This window comes from Salmo trutta, chromosome 20, assembly GCF_901001165.1.
Source record: "Salmo trutta chromosome 20, fSalTru1.1, whole genome shotgun sequence".
NCBI classification, from domain to species: domain Eukaryota; kingdom Metazoa; phylum Chordata; class Actinopteri; order Salmoniformes; family Salmonidae; genus Salmo; species Salmo trutta.
Window position 1 is genome coordinate 4,045,743 of NC_042976.1, and position 16,541 is coordinate 4,062,283.

General features: G+C 44.7%; 3 protein-coding genes across 6 annotated transcripts in view; 1 reads left to right on the forward strand and 2 right to left on the reverse strand.

Annotated features, from left to right (window-relative positions):
* Positions 1–16,541, forward strand: part of LOC115156269 (tubulin alpha-4A chain-like) — a 131,488-nt gene that overhangs the window by 44,016 nt on the left and 70,931 nt on the right. The window lies entirely within an intron of this gene.
* ptprna (protein tyrosine phosphatase receptor type Na) overlaps positions 4,102–16,541 on the reverse strand; it is a 74,812-nt gene continuing 62,372 nt past the window's right edge. For 2 of the 3 annotated variants that reach the window (XM_029702047.1, XM_029702044.1), the window contains 10 exons: positions 15,752–15,991; positions 13,675–13,822; positions 13,334–13,407; positions 13,162–13,239; positions 12,778–12,897; positions 12,341–12,507; positions 8,862–8,915; positions 8,368–8,432; positions 7,989–8,062; positions 4,102–5,286 (listed from right to left, as the gene is read on the reverse strand). In XM_029702047.1, the coding sequence (XP_029557907.1) occupies positions 5,215–5,286; positions 7,989–8,062; positions 8,368–8,432; positions 8,862–8,915; positions 12,341–12,507; positions 12,778–12,897; positions 13,162–13,239; positions 13,334–13,407; positions 13,675–13,822; positions 15,752–15,991 (1,092 nt within the window). In that variant the 3' untranslated portion in view covers positions 4,102–5,214. The remainder of the gene's footprint in view (positions 5,287–7,988; positions 8,063–8,367; positions 8,433–8,861; positions 8,916–12,340; positions 12,508–12,777; positions 12,898–13,161; positions 13,240–13,333; positions 13,408–13,674; positions 13,823–15,751; positions 15,992–16,541) is intronic. The other variant, XM_029702045.1, reaches the window with a different exon arrangement.
* On the reverse strand, positions 13,835–15,712 carry LOC115155433 (uncharacterized). Of its 2 annotated transcripts, none has more exons than XM_029702048.1 (2): positions 14,716–15,712; positions 13,835–14,657 (listed from the first exon to the last, which is right to left on the reverse strand). In XM_029702048.1, exons 1-2 carry the CDS (start codon positions 15,707–15,709, stop codon positions 14,275–14,277), a joined length of 1,377 nt encoding a protein of 458 aa, XP_029557908.1. In that variant the 5' UTR covers positions 15,710–15,712; the 3' UTR covers positions 13,835–14,274. The 2 variants fall into 2 exon arrangements, with proteins under 2 accessions (XP_029557908.1, XP_029557909.1); XM_029702049.1 differs by having other exon boundaries at positions 13,835–14,505; positions 14,702–15,712.

The following is a 16,541-nucleotide window of genomic DNA, read 5'->3' on the forward strand; positions in this document are numbered from 1 at the left end:
ATAAAAAGTCATCCAAAAAGAACAACCTGGATATTTATCTATTTTTGAGAAAAACAAATCAACTTGTGGCAGAAATACTATGTTACACAATTAATGGAAATGCTATGGTATACAACTATCTCTGGCTTCATATGATGATCAGCGTTTGAGTACACGATAAAAGAAAGGGAGACTCTTGCTTACATTAGATGGTACATTGCGTCTTGTTTTTTTCTAAAGCTTACCAATCACAACCTCACTTTCTTGGAATACGTCTCTGTCATCCTATCTGCTCACCCGTAGAGATCAAACTATTTGTATGTACCCACCACCCTTTGACTGGTCACGCTATACAGTATTCTCCGTTCACAGGCTCGATCCCACCTAGCATCAACCATATGGTACCCTCCATATTCATGTTATGGTGTGTATGGAGGCTAGCCATGCTGTATCAAGTCACAGCTCACTGTATCAGTGTGTTTGCTGGAGTTTTTTTTTTCAGCCATTTTCTCAGCAAGGGATCATTTGTTTTGGTTTTTCAGCCATCTTCTCAGCAAGGGATCTTTTTTTTCTTTCAGCCATCTTCTCAGCAAGGGATCATTTGTTTTGTTTTTTTCAGCCATCTTCTGAGCAGCCACCTTCTCTGAAACGCTTCACACTTTGTGAATACAGGTCCTGATTAACACCTAGACTCAATCCGAAGCACTGAAAAGCTGAGCTAAAGCGCAATTTAAATTTCAAGGCAATGTTTCCGCATTCGCGGAGACTGCATTCAGAGTAAAAGCGGCATATGGCTCAATTGGAAATTACCTATAAATTTCCGAACTTCCGAGCTCCAGAATAAATCTAGCCCTACGTTTTTATTCTCTTTGTTCTGGTCTCTTGTGTCTGTGTCAATCTTCTTACTGTCTATGTCACTCTTCCTGCGTCATGCTTCAGACTCAGACTTCCAGGCCTTCACAGGCTGATCTGATTGGCCGATGCCCGTTTGACCCCTGACCTTTGAGCCTGAGGTAAATCCCAAACAAAACATCACCAGCTCCTCCCACCTTCACTGTGGCATCCTCCTCCCTGTCACCCCAAGAGGACCCCACCACTATCACCATAGACTCTGAGCACCTTAATTCACCCTATCTCACCTACTACATTCCACACCACAGCCTGTCCTGTGTTCTCCACTCCAATACTCCCTGAAGTTGAAGACCTGAGCAGTAGTAGTAGTAGTAGTAGAAGTAGTAGTAGTAGTAGACCATAGTAGTAGTAGTAGAAGAAGTAGTAGTAGTAGTAGTAGTAGACCGTAGTAGTAGTAGTAGTAGTAGTAGTAGTATACCGTAGTAGTAGTAGTAGTAGTAGTAGAATAAGTAGTATTAGTAGTAGTAGTAGTAGTAGTAGAAGTAGAAGACTTGAGTAGTAGTAGTAGTCATAGTAGTATACCTGAGTAGTCGTAGTAGTATACCTGAGTAGTAGTAGTAGTAGTAGTAGTAGTAGTAGTAGTAGTAGTATACCTGAGTAGTAGTAGTAGTATTAGTAGTAGTAGAAGACCTGAGTAGTAGTAGTAGTAGTAGTAGTAGAAGACCTGAGTAGTAGCAGTAGTAGTAGTAGTAGTAGTAGTAGTAGAAGAAGACCTTAGTAGTAGTAGTAGTAGTAGTAGTAGAAGAAGACCTGAGTAGTAGTAGTAGTAGTAGTAGTAGTAGTAGTAATAGTAGTAGAAGACCTGAGTAGTAGTAGTAGTAGTAGTAGTAGTAGTAGTAGTAGTAGTAGTAGTAGTAGTAGAAGACCTGACTAGTAGTAGTAGTAGTAGTAGTAGTAGTAGTAGTAGAAGACCGTAGTAGTAGTTGTAGTAGACCTGAGTAGTAGTAGTAGTAGTAGTAGTAGTAGACCTGAGTAGTGGTAGTAGTAGTAGTAGTAATAGTAGTAGTAGTATTAGTACTAGAAGACCTGAGTAGTAGTAGTAGTGGTAGTAGTAGTAGTAGTAGTAGAAGACCTGAGTAGTAGTAGTAGTAGTAGTAGTAGTAGTAGTAGTAGACCTGAGTAGTAGTAGTAGTAGTAGTAGTAGTAGTAGTAGACCTGAATAGTAGTAGTAGTAGAAGACCTGAGTAGTAGACCTGAGTAGTAGTAGTAGTAGTAGAAGACCTGAGTAGTAGTAGTGGTAGTAGTAGTAGTAGTAGTAGTAGTAGTAGAAGACCTGAGTAGTAGACCTGAGTAGTAGTAGTAGTAGTAGTAGTAGTAGTAGTAGTAGTAGTAGTAGTAGTAGTAGTAGTAGTAGTAGTAGTAGTAGAAGACCTGAGTAGTAGTAGTAGTAGTTGTAGTAGTAGTAGTAAGTAGTAGTAGTAGTAGTAGTAGTAGTAGTAGTAGTAGTAGTAGAAGACCTGAGTAGTAGACCTGAGTAGTAGTAGTAGTAGTAGTAGTAGTAGTAGTAGTAGTAGTAGACCTGAGTAGTAGACCTGAGTAGTAGTAGTAGTAGTAGTAGTAGTAGTAGTAGACCTGAGTAGTAGTAGTAGTAGTAGAAGACCTGAGTAGTAGTAGTAGTAGTTGTAGTAGTAGTAGTAGTAGTAGTAGTAGTAGTAGTAGTAGTAGTAGTAGAAGACCTGAGTAGTAGTAGTTGTAGTAGTAGTAGACCTGAGTAGTACTAGTTTTAGTAGTAGTAGACCTGAGTAGAAGTAGTAGTTGTAGTAGTAGTAGACCTGAGTAGTAGTAGTAGTTGTAGTAGTAGTAGACCTGAGTTGTAGTAGTTGTAGTAGTAGTAGACGTGAGTAGTACTAGTTTTAGTAGTAGTAGACCTGAGTAGAAGTAGTAGTTGTAGTAGTAGTAGACCTGAGTAGTAGTAGTAGTAGTAGTAGTAGAAGACTGACTCTTAGCCTGGTTATACCAGACTGAAACGCTACACTGACTCAGCCTGGTTATGCCAGATTTTTTCAGCTTCCAGGAGTTGTGTACAGATCTTTGCGACAAGGCCTGTGCATTATCATGCTGAATCACGAGGTGATGGCTGTGGATGAATGGCCCGACAGGATCTCATCATGGTATCTCTGTGCATTCAAATTGACGTCAATAAAATGCTATTGTGTTCGTTGTCCATAGTTTATGCCTGCCCATACCATAATCCCACCGCCACCATAGGGAACTCTGTTCACAACATTGGCATCAGCAAATAGCTCGCCCCAAACGATACCATACATGTTATTTTCCATCTGCCCAGTACAGTTAAAACGGATTCATCCATGAAGAGCACATTTCTGCCGGTGGCCATCGAAGGTGAGCATTTGCCCACTGAAGTCTCGGTTACGACGCCAAACTACAGTCAAGACCCTGGTGAGGAAGACGAGCACGCAGATGAGCTTCCCTGAGACTGTTTGACAGTTTGTGCAGAAATACTTTGGTTGTGCAAACCCACAGTTTCCTCAGCTGTCCGGGTGGCTGGTCTCAGACGATCCCTCAGGTGAAGAAGTCGGATGTAGAGGTCCTGGGCTGGCGTGGTTACACGTGGTCTGCGGTTGTGAGGACGTTTTGTACGTACACTGCCAAATTCTCTAAAATGACGTTGGAGGCGGCTTATGGTTAGAGAAATGAAAATTCTATTCTCTGGCAAAAGCTCTGGTTGACATTCCTGCAGTCAGCATGCCAATTGTACGCTCCCTCAAAACTTGAGACATCTGTGGCATTGTGTTGTGTGACAAAACTGCACATTTTAAAGTGGCCTTTTATTGTCCCCAACACAAGGTACACCTGTGTAATGATCATGCTATTTAATCAGCTTCTTGATATGCCACACCTGTCAGGTGGATGGATTATCTTGGCAAAGGAGAAATGCTCACTAACAGGGATGTAAACAAATTTGTTCACAAAATTTGAGAAATACTTTTTTTTTGTGCGGGTGGAACATTTCTGGGTTGTTTTATTTCAGCCCATGAAACACGGGACCAACACTTTACACGTTGCATTTATATTTTTGTTCAGTGTTTGAAACATTGGTTTCTAACGGTTACTAGTCAGTATTATGGGATGTAGGCATCGGTTCCTAACGGTTACCAGTCAGTATTATGGGATGTAGACATTGGTTCCTAATGGTTACCAGTCAGCACTGTGGGATGTGAATAGAAATAACACAGTCAGACCACTCTATGCTGTTGCACCACATCACAATAGAGATTTAATTACATACATCTAGTTAAAAATATTTTTATAGTTGTTTTCTATGTTTGCTACATTAATACACATTTAAGAAATAATCATGTGAATTATTTACAATAAATCACAGAGGTTTTACAGTAACACCGAAGACACTAATTGATATGATTCAGATGCGAGTGATTAGGTAGTCAGTGTACGGTAGTAGTTCCATTACAAAATAAATAGAAATAAATCATTAGTTAAAGTTAGAGTAAGAGTTAAAGTTAGAGGTATAAACCAGCCCCTTAGAGAAACTGGTGTGACGTATTATACACTAGGGTTTAGTTACAGATGAATAACAGACAATCATGTTAGAGGTATACGCCAGCCCCTTAGAGAAACTGGTGTAATTTATAATACACTAGTATGTCCCTCACTTCACCCTCGCCATAGTCAGGCTCTGTTGTCATCTTGCTTAAACAAGTGTATGAGCCTTGGGCCTCATATGCTGTTATGTCAAATGGATGACTCCCTACTAGAGTACAATGACTGGTTTTACAACATCTCCATGACAACAGATCAGGAAGGAACATGGTAATACAACATCTCCATGACAACAGATCAGGAGGGAACATGGTAATACAACATCTCCATGACAACAGATCAGGAGGGAACATGGTAATACAACATCTCCATGACAACAGATCAGGAGGGAACATGGTAATACAACATCTCCATGACAACAGATCAGGAGGGAACATGGTAATACAACATCTCCATGACAACATCTCCATGACAGCATATGGTAATTGTAGTATCTCTAGTGAGAAAGGAGTAGAGTTACAGTATCAAGTCACAGTCCTACTGTACATTTGAAGTATTCTTGTCTGATCGGAATAATCTAGAGGATTCTTTGAAACCACATTTAATTTAGATATGAAAGCATAATAACAGAAGCTTGGTCCCAGATCTGTTAATGCTGTATTGGTGTGACAATGACTATAGGAGTTGGCGAGACAACACAAACCAGGCTTCAGTAATAGTAATGCACTCTGGGAAATGTAGTTCCTCCTTGGTTTGTGGCACAGGTGGCACCAGTGGTAGAGGTGGTAGATGTAGTAGGGTTCACTGTGGCAGAGCTTTCAGGATGGCATTGACCTCTTCTGCCACGGCGGTCAGGGCAAACTCAAACTGGTCCTGAGAGGGAGACAGAAAGGGAGGGAGACTGTCAGAGACACACACAGAGAAAATCAACCAATTCTCTGTCGTTAACACAATGGAAAGGTCAAATGCTTTATCTAAATGTTGAAAGTGTGTGGGCAACGTAGAGAAACAAAATGTTGCAGTTCGAGGCCATGTGGCAGAGAGTGATGCGGGCGCTGGAGATTTTCTTTACTGACTTTATTGTCCTCATGGGGAAATTTTGTTCCAGTGTCATGTACACGTTTAAAGTGCCGTTTAAATAACAAAACAAATTGACAATACAACTTTCATAACAGTTATATAGCAATAAAAAGAGACTAGCGTGCTGGCCTTAATGGGTGAATAGGAACATTAGCCTGCTGGCCTTACTGGGTGGATAGGAACATTAGCCTGCTGGCCTTACTGGGTGGATAGGAACATTAGCCTGCTGGCCTTACTGGGTGGATAGGAACATTAGCCTGCTGGCCTTACTGGGTCGATAGGAACATTAGCCTGCTGGCCTTACTGGGTCGATAGGAACATTAGCCTGCTGGCCTTACTGGGTCGATAGGAACATTAGCCTGTTGGCCTGCAATAGTGACCTTTGTTCGAACTATCAAAGAACCGTCAGACCTAGAGCTCTGAAACTTTAGAAACCTGTTCTAGAGCTCAAGTCGATAATGCACGGTGAGTTATGTGGCTCTAGAAGGTTCTCAGACCGAGAAACAGCCTTGTACATTTGCAATAACTTCAATTAATTTTGACCATCACGAAAATGACGACAATTAGAAGAGTCGCAAGACTAGGTGCATTGAAACCGCCTCGACCCATAGAGACGGACCCTAACATTTCTGTCCGATAGCTCATTCAAGGACCCCGTAGCAACACCCGGAAAATGTGGATTTTCAGCACCAATTAAGGTCGCTACTCGGGCTCCAAATGACCTATCAAGCCAAAACTTGGGATTCGGGGTTGCCTCAGCTAGGCCTACACATAATGTCAGAACTGGACCCACAGCTAGAACGTAACTATGTGTTTTATGTTTTTATTATGGTTTAATTAATGTAATGTAAAATGTAAATGTAAATGTTTAACAGAAGGCGCTGTGAATTTTGGGCCTGCTCTGAAATATGTGATAGTTGGCTTCAAATCGAGTTGGAAAAAGTGGGTGTGGTGTCAGTTTGTATCAGTTTGGTGTCAGAATGATATCTAATTGACTGATGGACGGTGACTTGCTGGCTGACATTTGTCCATTTGCAATATGTTTAAACAGGGATAGACCATCACTAAATTGACATTCTGCAAATCAACACCAACGAGCGATGGAGAGGAACCAGAATCACTGCCCGGCCATCCCGAGTTCATTGGGCCAGTCAATTTCGCATTCCTGCAGTATTTTTGAGCATGTCAAATTCGTGATGGTAAATGCCCATTGAAACATACTGCAAATGGCCAGCCGTGCGCCTGGTGATTGGAACGGGTTAGCAGGAGAACATTTTAAAAAATTGTTTTTAATGTCTTTAGGGGGTGCAACGGGTCCACGGTTGGGTAGGGAGCACCCCCCCCCCCACCCGTGCCCATCCAATAGGGGGAGCCCCTGGTCATTTTGGACATTTTTCAAAAAATCGTTAAAAAACAACACAGTCCCACTTCTCTCATGTCACCATCGAGCGATGGAGATGAACCATTATCACTGCCTGGCCATCCCGAGTTCATCGGGCAAGTCAATTTTGCATTTCTGCAGTATTTTTGAGCATGTCAAATTCATGATGGTAAATGCCCATTGAAACATATTGCAAATGGACAGTACATCAAGGAGATGGGGCTGTGAGCAAGTGGGTCTGGGCAAGGGCGATGTTGTGGACGGTTGTGTGATGCTGTGGACGTCTGTGTGATGCTGTGGCCGTCTGTGTGATGCTGTGGCCGTCTGTGTGATGCTGTGGCCGTCTGTGTGATGCTGTGGCCGTCTGTGTGATGCTGTGGCCGTCTGTGTGATGCTGTGGACGTCTGTGTGATGCTGTGGACGTTTTGTGATGTTGTGGACGTTTGTATGATGTTGTGGATGTTTGTGTGACGTCGTAGATGTTTGCGTATGTTGTGGATGTTTGTATGATGTTGTGGATGTTTGTATGATGTTGTGGATGTTTGTATGATGTTGTGGATGTTTGTATGATGTTGTGGATGTTTGTATGATGTTGTGGATGTTTGTGTGATGTTGTGGATGTTTGTGTGATGTTGTGGAAGCTTGAGTGATGTTTTGTATTGTTTAAATAACATTTGATTTTATTTGTTTACTCCAGTGCTTCCAACAGTTGTGTCAAGCTGGCTGGATGGATGTTCTTTGGGTGGTGGACCATTCTTGATAGACACGGGAAACTGTTGAGCATGAAAAACCCAGCAGCGTTGCAGTACTTGACACAAACCGATACGCCTGGCATCTACTACCATACCCCGTTCAAAGGCACTTAAATCTTTTGTCTTGCCCATTCACCCTCTGAATGTCACATACACAATCCATGTTTCAATTGTCTCAAGGCTTAAAAATCCTTCTTTAACCTGTCTCCTCCCCTTCATCTACACTGATTGAAGTGGATTTAACAAGTGACATCAATAAGGGATCATAGCTTTCACCTGGATTCACCTGGTCAATCTATGTCATGGAAACAGCAGGTGTTCATAATGTTTTGTACGAACTGTGTAGTTTGAGAAGGCCATACCTTGGTGTGAACTAAGCTCGGTCTCTGGTCTCGAATATGTTCCAATGTTGCGGCAATATCAATCTCCTTCACACCTGGAAACACATCATATGCATTATGACGTGAAAAATCATATTCACCAACTTGGAGTCAATGATTCACAATGCTGTATAAGTGTCTAATCTGGGATAGGATAAAGTAATCCTTCTACCCCCCCCCCCAAAAAAAGATATAGATGTACTATTGTAAAGTGGTTGTTCCACTGGATATCATAAGGTGAATGCACCAATTTGTAAGTCGCTCTGGATAAGAGCGTCTGCTAAATGACGTAAATGTAAATATAAAACTACAAGGCGCAAACTATCAAAGACGTCTGACAAGATCAAGATGTCTGACTCACCCTTAGCCATGCGATTGAGGACCATGTCAATAAGGATGTAGGTTCCAGTTCTGCCAGTGCCGTCACTGTAAGAGACAGAGAATATGTCACGGCACGTCACACGGCACGTCGTAAAGACCACAGAAATAGAATCTACAGAACGGGCTTCCTCACTCAAGTCAATGATGGTATAATGGGTGAACTGGCATCCATTGCAATGACATAATGAGTTTGCCAGTCAAATTGTCAGATTTAGAGGTTCCAAGCCTTTTCTATAATGACATTCTTATGATAGAGACACACGGTAGAGGAGTTTGATTTGATAGACTGAATATAAAACACAGGTAGTCTCTTCTAGTCCTGTTCCACATCTGGATGAGCTGTACAGCCAACTCCTATGGTCCATTGTCAATGAAAATGACAATTGAAGTTTAGTAAGACAGTACAAACAGATCTGGGACCAGGCTAAGTATTTATCTCTGTACAGAGAAACTGGGTTAGAGCTGTAGGTTTACCTGCAGTGGACGATAATGGGGCAGGATCTACCTCTGTAACACCTATTCACCTTCCTGTTGGAGGGAGACAAGAGGGGAAGGAGGGAGAGAGGGAGGGAGGTAGAGAGAGGAGGGAGGGGAAGGGGGAGGGAGGGAGGGAGGGAGAGAGGAAGGGAGGGAGGGGGGGTGGGAGAGAGAGAGGAAGGGGGAGAGGGAGGGGGGTGGGAGAGAGGGAGGGAGAGAGGAAGGGGGGGAGAGAGGGAGGGGGGGTGGGAGGGAGGGAGGGAGGGAGGGAGAGAGGAAGGGGGAGAGAGGGAGGGAGAGAGGAAGGGGAGGGAGGGATGGATGGGGGTTGGGAGAGAGGGGGGGAGGGAGGTGAGAGAGGGGAGGGTGGGAGAGAGAGAGGGAGGGTGGGAGAGAGAGAGGGAGGGAGGGAGGGATGGGGGTGGGAGAGAGGGAGGGAGGGTGGGAGAGAGAGAGGGAGGGAGGGAGGGATGGGGGTGGGAGAGGGGAGGGATGGGGGTTGGGGGGACGGGAGGGAGGGAGGGATGGGGGAGGGAGGGAGGTGGTGGGAGAGAGGAAGGGGGGGAGAGGGAGGAGAGGGAGGGAGGGAGGGAGGGAGGGAGGGAGAGAGAGGGAGGGGGTGGGAGGGAGAGAGGGAGGGGGTGGGAGAGAGGGGAGGGAGAGAGGGAGGGATAGAAAGAGAGGAGGGAGAGGAGGAGGGAGGGAGGGAGAGAGGAAGGGGGAGAGAGGGAGGGAGGGAGGGAGGGAGGGAGGGAGGGAGAGAGAGGGAGGGGGGTGGGAGGGAGGAGAGGGAGGGAGGGATGGATGGGGGTGGGAGGGATGGATGGGGGATGGGAGAGAGGGAGGGAGGTGAGAGAGGGGGGGTGGGAGAGAGAGAGGGAGGGTGGGAGAGAGAGAGGGAGGGAGGGATGGGGTGGGAGAGAGGGAGGGATGGGGGTTGGGGGGGACGGGAGGGAGGGATGGGAGGAGGGAGGGAGGGAGGGGGAGAGAGGGAGGAGGGATGGGGAGTGGGTGGGAGAGAGGGAGGGGGTGGGAGAGAGGGAGGGAGAGAGGGAGGGAGGGATAGAAAGAGAGAAGGAGGGAGAGGAGGAGGGAGGGAGTGGAGGGAGAGAAGGAGGGAGGGAGGGATGGGGAGTGGAGGGAGAGAAGGAGGGAGGAGAGTGGAGGGAGAGGAGGGAGAGAAGGAGGGAGAGAGTGGAGGGAGAGGAGGGAGGGAGGGAGAGAAGGAGGGAGGGAGTGGAGGGAGAGAAGGAGGGAGGGAGGGATGGGGAGTGGAGGGAGAGAAGGAGGGAGGGAGAGAAGGAGAGAGAGAGTGGAGGGAGAGGAGGGAGGGAGGGAGAGAAGGAGGGAGGGAGTGGAGGGAGAGGAGGGAGGGAGGGAGGGAGAGAAGTCTAGATTGGATGCTGCATGCAAGTACTGTTTCTGCTTTACTGGTCTTAAAATACACACAGAAAAACAAGGTTCCCATCTCTGCCTGGAGGCCTGTATATGAATTACAGTTAGTTACAACATATTAGTCTTTGAGGTTGAGGTTAGAGAAACTCAACCCATCAGTGGAAAGGACAGAAAGTCAAGGCGGAGTAGAAGATTGAAGGAAGGAAGGAGGGAAGGAAGGAGGGAAGGAAGGAAAGGAAGGAAGGAGGGAAGGAGGAAAGGGAGGAAGGGTGGCGACGGATGGACCATCCGGCCAGCGTCGACTCCTGCTGCAGTCACACCTGCCAATGATCATTTTTGTGACTATGCAACTGGACCCAGACTACTAGCTGCAAATCACAAAATGCCACTGGGAGATGTGGGGATCCCAAGGGCCTATAGCTGACCACCATCACTGAGAGAGAGAGAGGGATAACCAGATAAGTAGGTACATAGAGAGGGGGGATTGAGAGAAAGAGAGAGGTAGTGAGGAAGGTAGGTAAAGATTTACTAGGAAAGAGAAATGGATAAAGTAAAGGAGGCTATCAGGGCAGGACAAAGAAGTGGAAAAACATGAGCTCAAACTAAAAATTAAGGCAAATATACACAGTTGCTTCATTAATCTTACAAGGTCACCTCATATTACATAGGACAGTATTTGGTCACATAGGACAGTATTTGGACTGGCCACACAGTCATTACATAGGACAGTATTTGGACTGGCCACACAGTCATTACATAGGACAGTATTTGACCACACAGTAATGACAGCCAGCTATTGTACATACACAGTAAAAGTGTCAGGGCAGGGTCATGGTAGTCAAGTTGCAGTTCAACATTCAAAAGGCACCTGCACATCTGAGCTATCTACGTTGCAGGTGGCTGGTAACAGTTGAATAAGATAATAAAAAAGAGGAAACCTGAACACTGCTCTAGTTAGTCTCACTGCTCTAGTTAGTCTCACTGCTCTGGTTAGTCTCACTGCTCTAGTTAGTCTCACTGCTCTAGTTAGTCTCACTGCTCTAGTTAGTCTCACTGCTCTAGTTAGTATCACTGCTCTAGTTAGTCTCACTGCTCTAGTTTAGTCTCACTGCTCTAGTTAGTCTCACTGCTCTAGTTAGTCTCACTGCTCTAGTTAGTCTCACTGCTCTGTTAGTCTCACTGCTCTGGTTAGTTCACTGCTCTAGTGAGTCTCCTCTTCTCAACTGCTCTAGTTAGTCTCACTGCTCTAGTTAGTCTCACTGCTCTGGTTAGTTCACTGCTCTAGTTAGTCTCACTGCTCTGGTTAGTCTCACTGCTCTGGTTAGTCTCACTGCTCTAGTTAGTCTCACTGCTCTAGTTAGTCTCACTGCTCTAGTTAGTCTCACTGCTCTGGTTAGTCTCACTGCTCTGGTTAGTCTCACTGCTCTGGTTAGTCTCACTGCTCTAGTTAGTCTCACTGCTCTAGTTAGTCTCACTGCTCTAGTTAGTCTCACTGCTCTAGTTAGTCTCACTGCTCTAGTTAGTCTCACTGCTCTAGTTAGTCTCACTGCTCTAGTTAGTCTCACTGCTCTAGTTAGTTCACTGCTCTAGTTAGTCTCACTGCTCTAGTTAGTCTCACTGCTCTAGTTAGTCTCACTGCTCTAGTTAGTCTCACTACTCTGGTTAGTCTCACTGCTCTAGTTAGTCTCACTGCTCTAGTTAGTCTCACTGCTCTAGTTAGTATCACTACTCTGGTTAGTCTCACTGCTCTAGTTAGTCTCACTGCTCTGGTTAGTCTCACTGCTCTGGTTAGTCTCACTGCTCTAGTAAGTCTCACTGCTCTTGATAGCATCTCTGCTATGAGACTAGCCAGAGCAGTGAGACTAGCCAGAGCAGTGAGACTATCCAGAGCAGTGATACTATCAAGAGCAGTGATACTATCAAGAGCAGTGAGACTAACTAGAGCAGTGAGACTATCAAGAGCAGTGAGACTATCAAGAGCACTGAGACTATCAAGAGCAGTTAAGTTGCAGTGAATTAAGTTATACTGCCCAGTGGTGTACTGTATGTCAAGCTGCACGAACAGACAACGTCTGCAGTACCTGCGGAAGTCCAGCAGAGGGCGTGTGGAGGTAGGGATTCCGTTGGCGGGCCAGCTGAGCAGGTGGAACTGTGTCAGGGTTCGAGTCTCCTGGGTCTGAACGTTCTTCAGGTAGAAACTACGAACCAGGAAGTCCTTACACCAGATGTGTTCAGAGACCAAGTTCACCTTGTAGGGAACAAAGATGATTTAATATCACTGTAGTGAGCCCCTGAACAAGGCAGTTAACCAACAGAGATAGACTACAGATAAGTGTTTCTCAATCCTGGTCCTGGGGACCCAAAGGGGTGTACATTTTTTGTTTTTTTGCCCTAGCACTACACAACTGACTGAAATCATCAACTCGTCATCAGATTTCGATGATTTGAATCAGGTGTGTAGTGCTAAGGACCAGGATTGAGAACTACTGATAACGATATATATATATAAACCCCTCACCTCGTAGATGTGGTAGAGGGAGGATCCCTCGTCAGGCCAGTAGCGAACACACTGAGTCTCTCCATCCTCAACCAGGGCTGTCATCATCACTATCACTGTACAGCCATTCTCCCACACCATCTATATTACAACAACACACTGTCACACAGATGACTGTACTGGTATATACTGTGATTGACAAGCCAGACTAGGGCCATAGTTACTGCCCCATGTCCTTCTACATTCAACTGCGTCACTAGAGCTGCGTTTACACAAGCAGCCCTGTTCTGATCCTTTTTCCAAGTTTCAGTTTATTAACGTGCCATTAAAAAGTGCTTTCCTTCAAGATTTTTGGTCAGCTGACTCAAGCTAAAAGTTCCTCAGAGAACTATGTGTTCCACTGACCTGCCAGAAGTCAGCGATGGTGTGTTCCAGTGGTCCCTGGGTGGCGATGTAAGCAGGCAGTCGAGGATCGTGGTCAATCTGGGGTATACAGACAGAGGATATTTAATGACATCCGTGTCAACCACAGGACAAAGTCCATCACCATCCCAATAGTAGCAGTCAGAGATCTTACTATGATACTGGCATTAATGTAGTCTTCCTTGGTGGAGTTGCTGTCTGCCTTCAGTTTCACACGGGAGTGATCATCTGGAACAGAACAGAGAGTAACTAACCAAACTCTAGAAGAGGATCGTAGTACATATAACATTTAGGCCTGGATTCAATCTAACGCAGATGAACGGCCTGCGCACTGCAATAGGTTTATAAAAGGCAATTTTCCCTGACGTTTGCTGAGATCACGCTTTCTCTAAATGCTGCGGATACCCAGCTCAAGCAGAAATCCACTTTATGTGTTTGATTGAATCCCAGCCCAAGACTGAAGGATAAACCCGAGGAGAGGTATACAGGACTCACAGGGAAGAAACTCAGGGCAGCGGTTCTTCTCCAGGTGGGATTCACTCTGCGCTACAGTGACAGCACTGGGTTCAGCCTGGTAGGAACATAGAGCCTTCCACTCCTTCATCAGACGGTCCTTATTCTTCAGATGATCCTCCATATAGGCCTGAGGAGAGGAACATTAACGTTAGGAACAGAGTTCAGAATATCTTCGCCATGGGATATGAATACTAGTTGTTATAGTGTGTTTGTTGAGAGCTCAAAGGCATTATCATTATTAAACAATCAGGGCCCATTTCCTGGACACAGATAAAGTCTTGTCCTGGACACAGATAAATATAATGACCCCATACCCTCTGATGACCCCATACCCTCTGATACTGACCAGTAGTAAATATAATGACCCCATACCCTCTGATACTGACCAGTAGTAAATATAATGACTCCATACCCTCTGATACTGACCAGTAGTAAATATAATGACCCCATACCCTCTGATACTGACCAGTAGTAAATATAATGACCCCATACCCTGATACTGACCAGTAGTAAATATAATGACCCCATACCCTCTGATACTGACCAGTAGTAAATATAATGACTCCATACCCTCTGATACTAACCAGTAGTAAATATAATGACCCCATACCCTCTGATACTGACCAGTAGTAAATATAATGACTCCATACCCTCTGATACTGACCAGTAGTAAATATAATGACCCCATACCCTCTGATACTGACCAGTAGTAAATATAATGACTCCATACCCTCTGATACTGACCAGTAGTAAATATAATGACTCCATACCCTCTGATACTGACCAGTAGTAAATATAATGACCCCATACCCTCTGATGACTCCATACCCTCTGATACTGACCAGTAGTAAATATAATGACTCCATACCCTCTGATACTGACCAGTAGTAAATATAATGACCCCATACCCTCTGATACTGACCAGTAGTAAATATAATGACCCCATACCCTCTGATACTGACCAGTAGTAAATATAATGATCCCATACCCTCTGATGACTCCATACCCTCTGATACTGACCAGTAGTAAATATAATGACCCCATACCCTCTGATACTGACCAGTAGTAAATATAATGACTCCATACCCTCTGATACTGACCAGTAGTAAATATAATGACCCCATACCCTCTGATACTGACCAGTAGTAAATATAATGACTCCATACCCTCTGATACTGACCAGTAGTAAATATAATGACCCCATACCCTCTGATACTGACCAGTAGTAAATATAATGACCCCATACCCTCTGATGACTCCATACCCTCTGATACTGACCAGTAGTAAATATAATGACTCCATACCCTCTGATGACTCCATACCCTCTGATACTGACCAGTAGTACATATAATGACCCCATACCCTCTGATACTGACCAGTAGTAAATATAATGACCCCATACCCTCTGATACTGACCAGTAGTAAATATAATGACCCCATACCCTCTGATACTGACCAGTAGTAAATATAATGACCCCATACCCTCTGATGACTCCATACCCTCTGATACTGACCAGTAGTAAATATAATGACCCCATACCCTCTGATACTGAACAGTAGTAAATATAATGACTCCATACCCTCTGATACTGACCAGTAGTAAATATAATGACCCCATACCCTCTGATACTGACCAGTAGTAAATATAATGACCCCATACCCTCTGATACTGACCAGTAGTAAATATAATGACTCCATACCCTCTGATACTGACCAGTAGTAAATATAATGACCCCATACCCTCTGATACTGACCAGTAGTAAATATAATGACCCCATACCCTCTGATGACTCCATACCCTCTGATACTGACCAGTAGTAAATATAATGACTCCATACCCTCTGATGACTCCATACCCTCTGATACTGACCAGTAGTACATATAATGACCCCATACCCTCTGATACTGACCAGTAGTAAATATAATGACCCCATACCCTCTGATACTGACCAGTAGTAAATATAATGACCCCATACCCTCTGATACTGACCAGTAGTAAATATAATGACCCCATACCCTCTGATACTAACCAGTAGTAAATATAATGACCCCATACCCTGACACTGACCAGTATCATGTGACCAGTAGAGATGTCCATCTTGGACTGGGCGGGCTCTTCGCTCCAGGAGGGTGTACTGCTGTGTGAGGAGGGGCTGTGTTGTGGACCGTCACTGAATTGGGACGACACACTGCTCACCCTGGAGGTGTCTGTCCCCCTCCGTCCCCCCGCTCCCACACCCACCGCCTCCTGACGACTGAGCGACGTCTTGGCTGCCATGTGCTGCCTGCAGAGCTCCTAGGAAGTCGACAGAAAGATATTCCGGTAAACAAGATGTAAACAAGAAGCTAATCCCTTTCATCAGCCACAATTATGATTCTATCATCACAAGTCGTGAGAAATTGAATGGAGACGTTAATGGTAAAATGTCACACAAGCAACTAAGAACTGTGGATGGAGATGCATGCTGAATATGAAATGATAACCAACTCATCGTGGCTTTGCCACAATATTGGAAGAGGCAATTACTTAAAAAAAGAAATGAAAGAATTAGTCTGCCTGCCAGCCGCATTGACAGCAATGCAGCATAAAATTCAAGTCAGTTGGAAACAGGGCTTTAATGTCCCAATACCTTGACATTGGGTCTATGAAGTGACATATCTACAGTGAGGGAAAAAAAGTATTTGATCCCCTGCTGATTTTGTACGTTTGCCCACTGACAAAGAAATGATCAGTCTATAATTTTAATGGTAGGTTTATTTGAACAGTGAGAGACAGAATAACAACAAAAAAATCCTGAAAAACGCATGTCACTAATGCTATAAATTGATTTGCATTTTAATGAGGG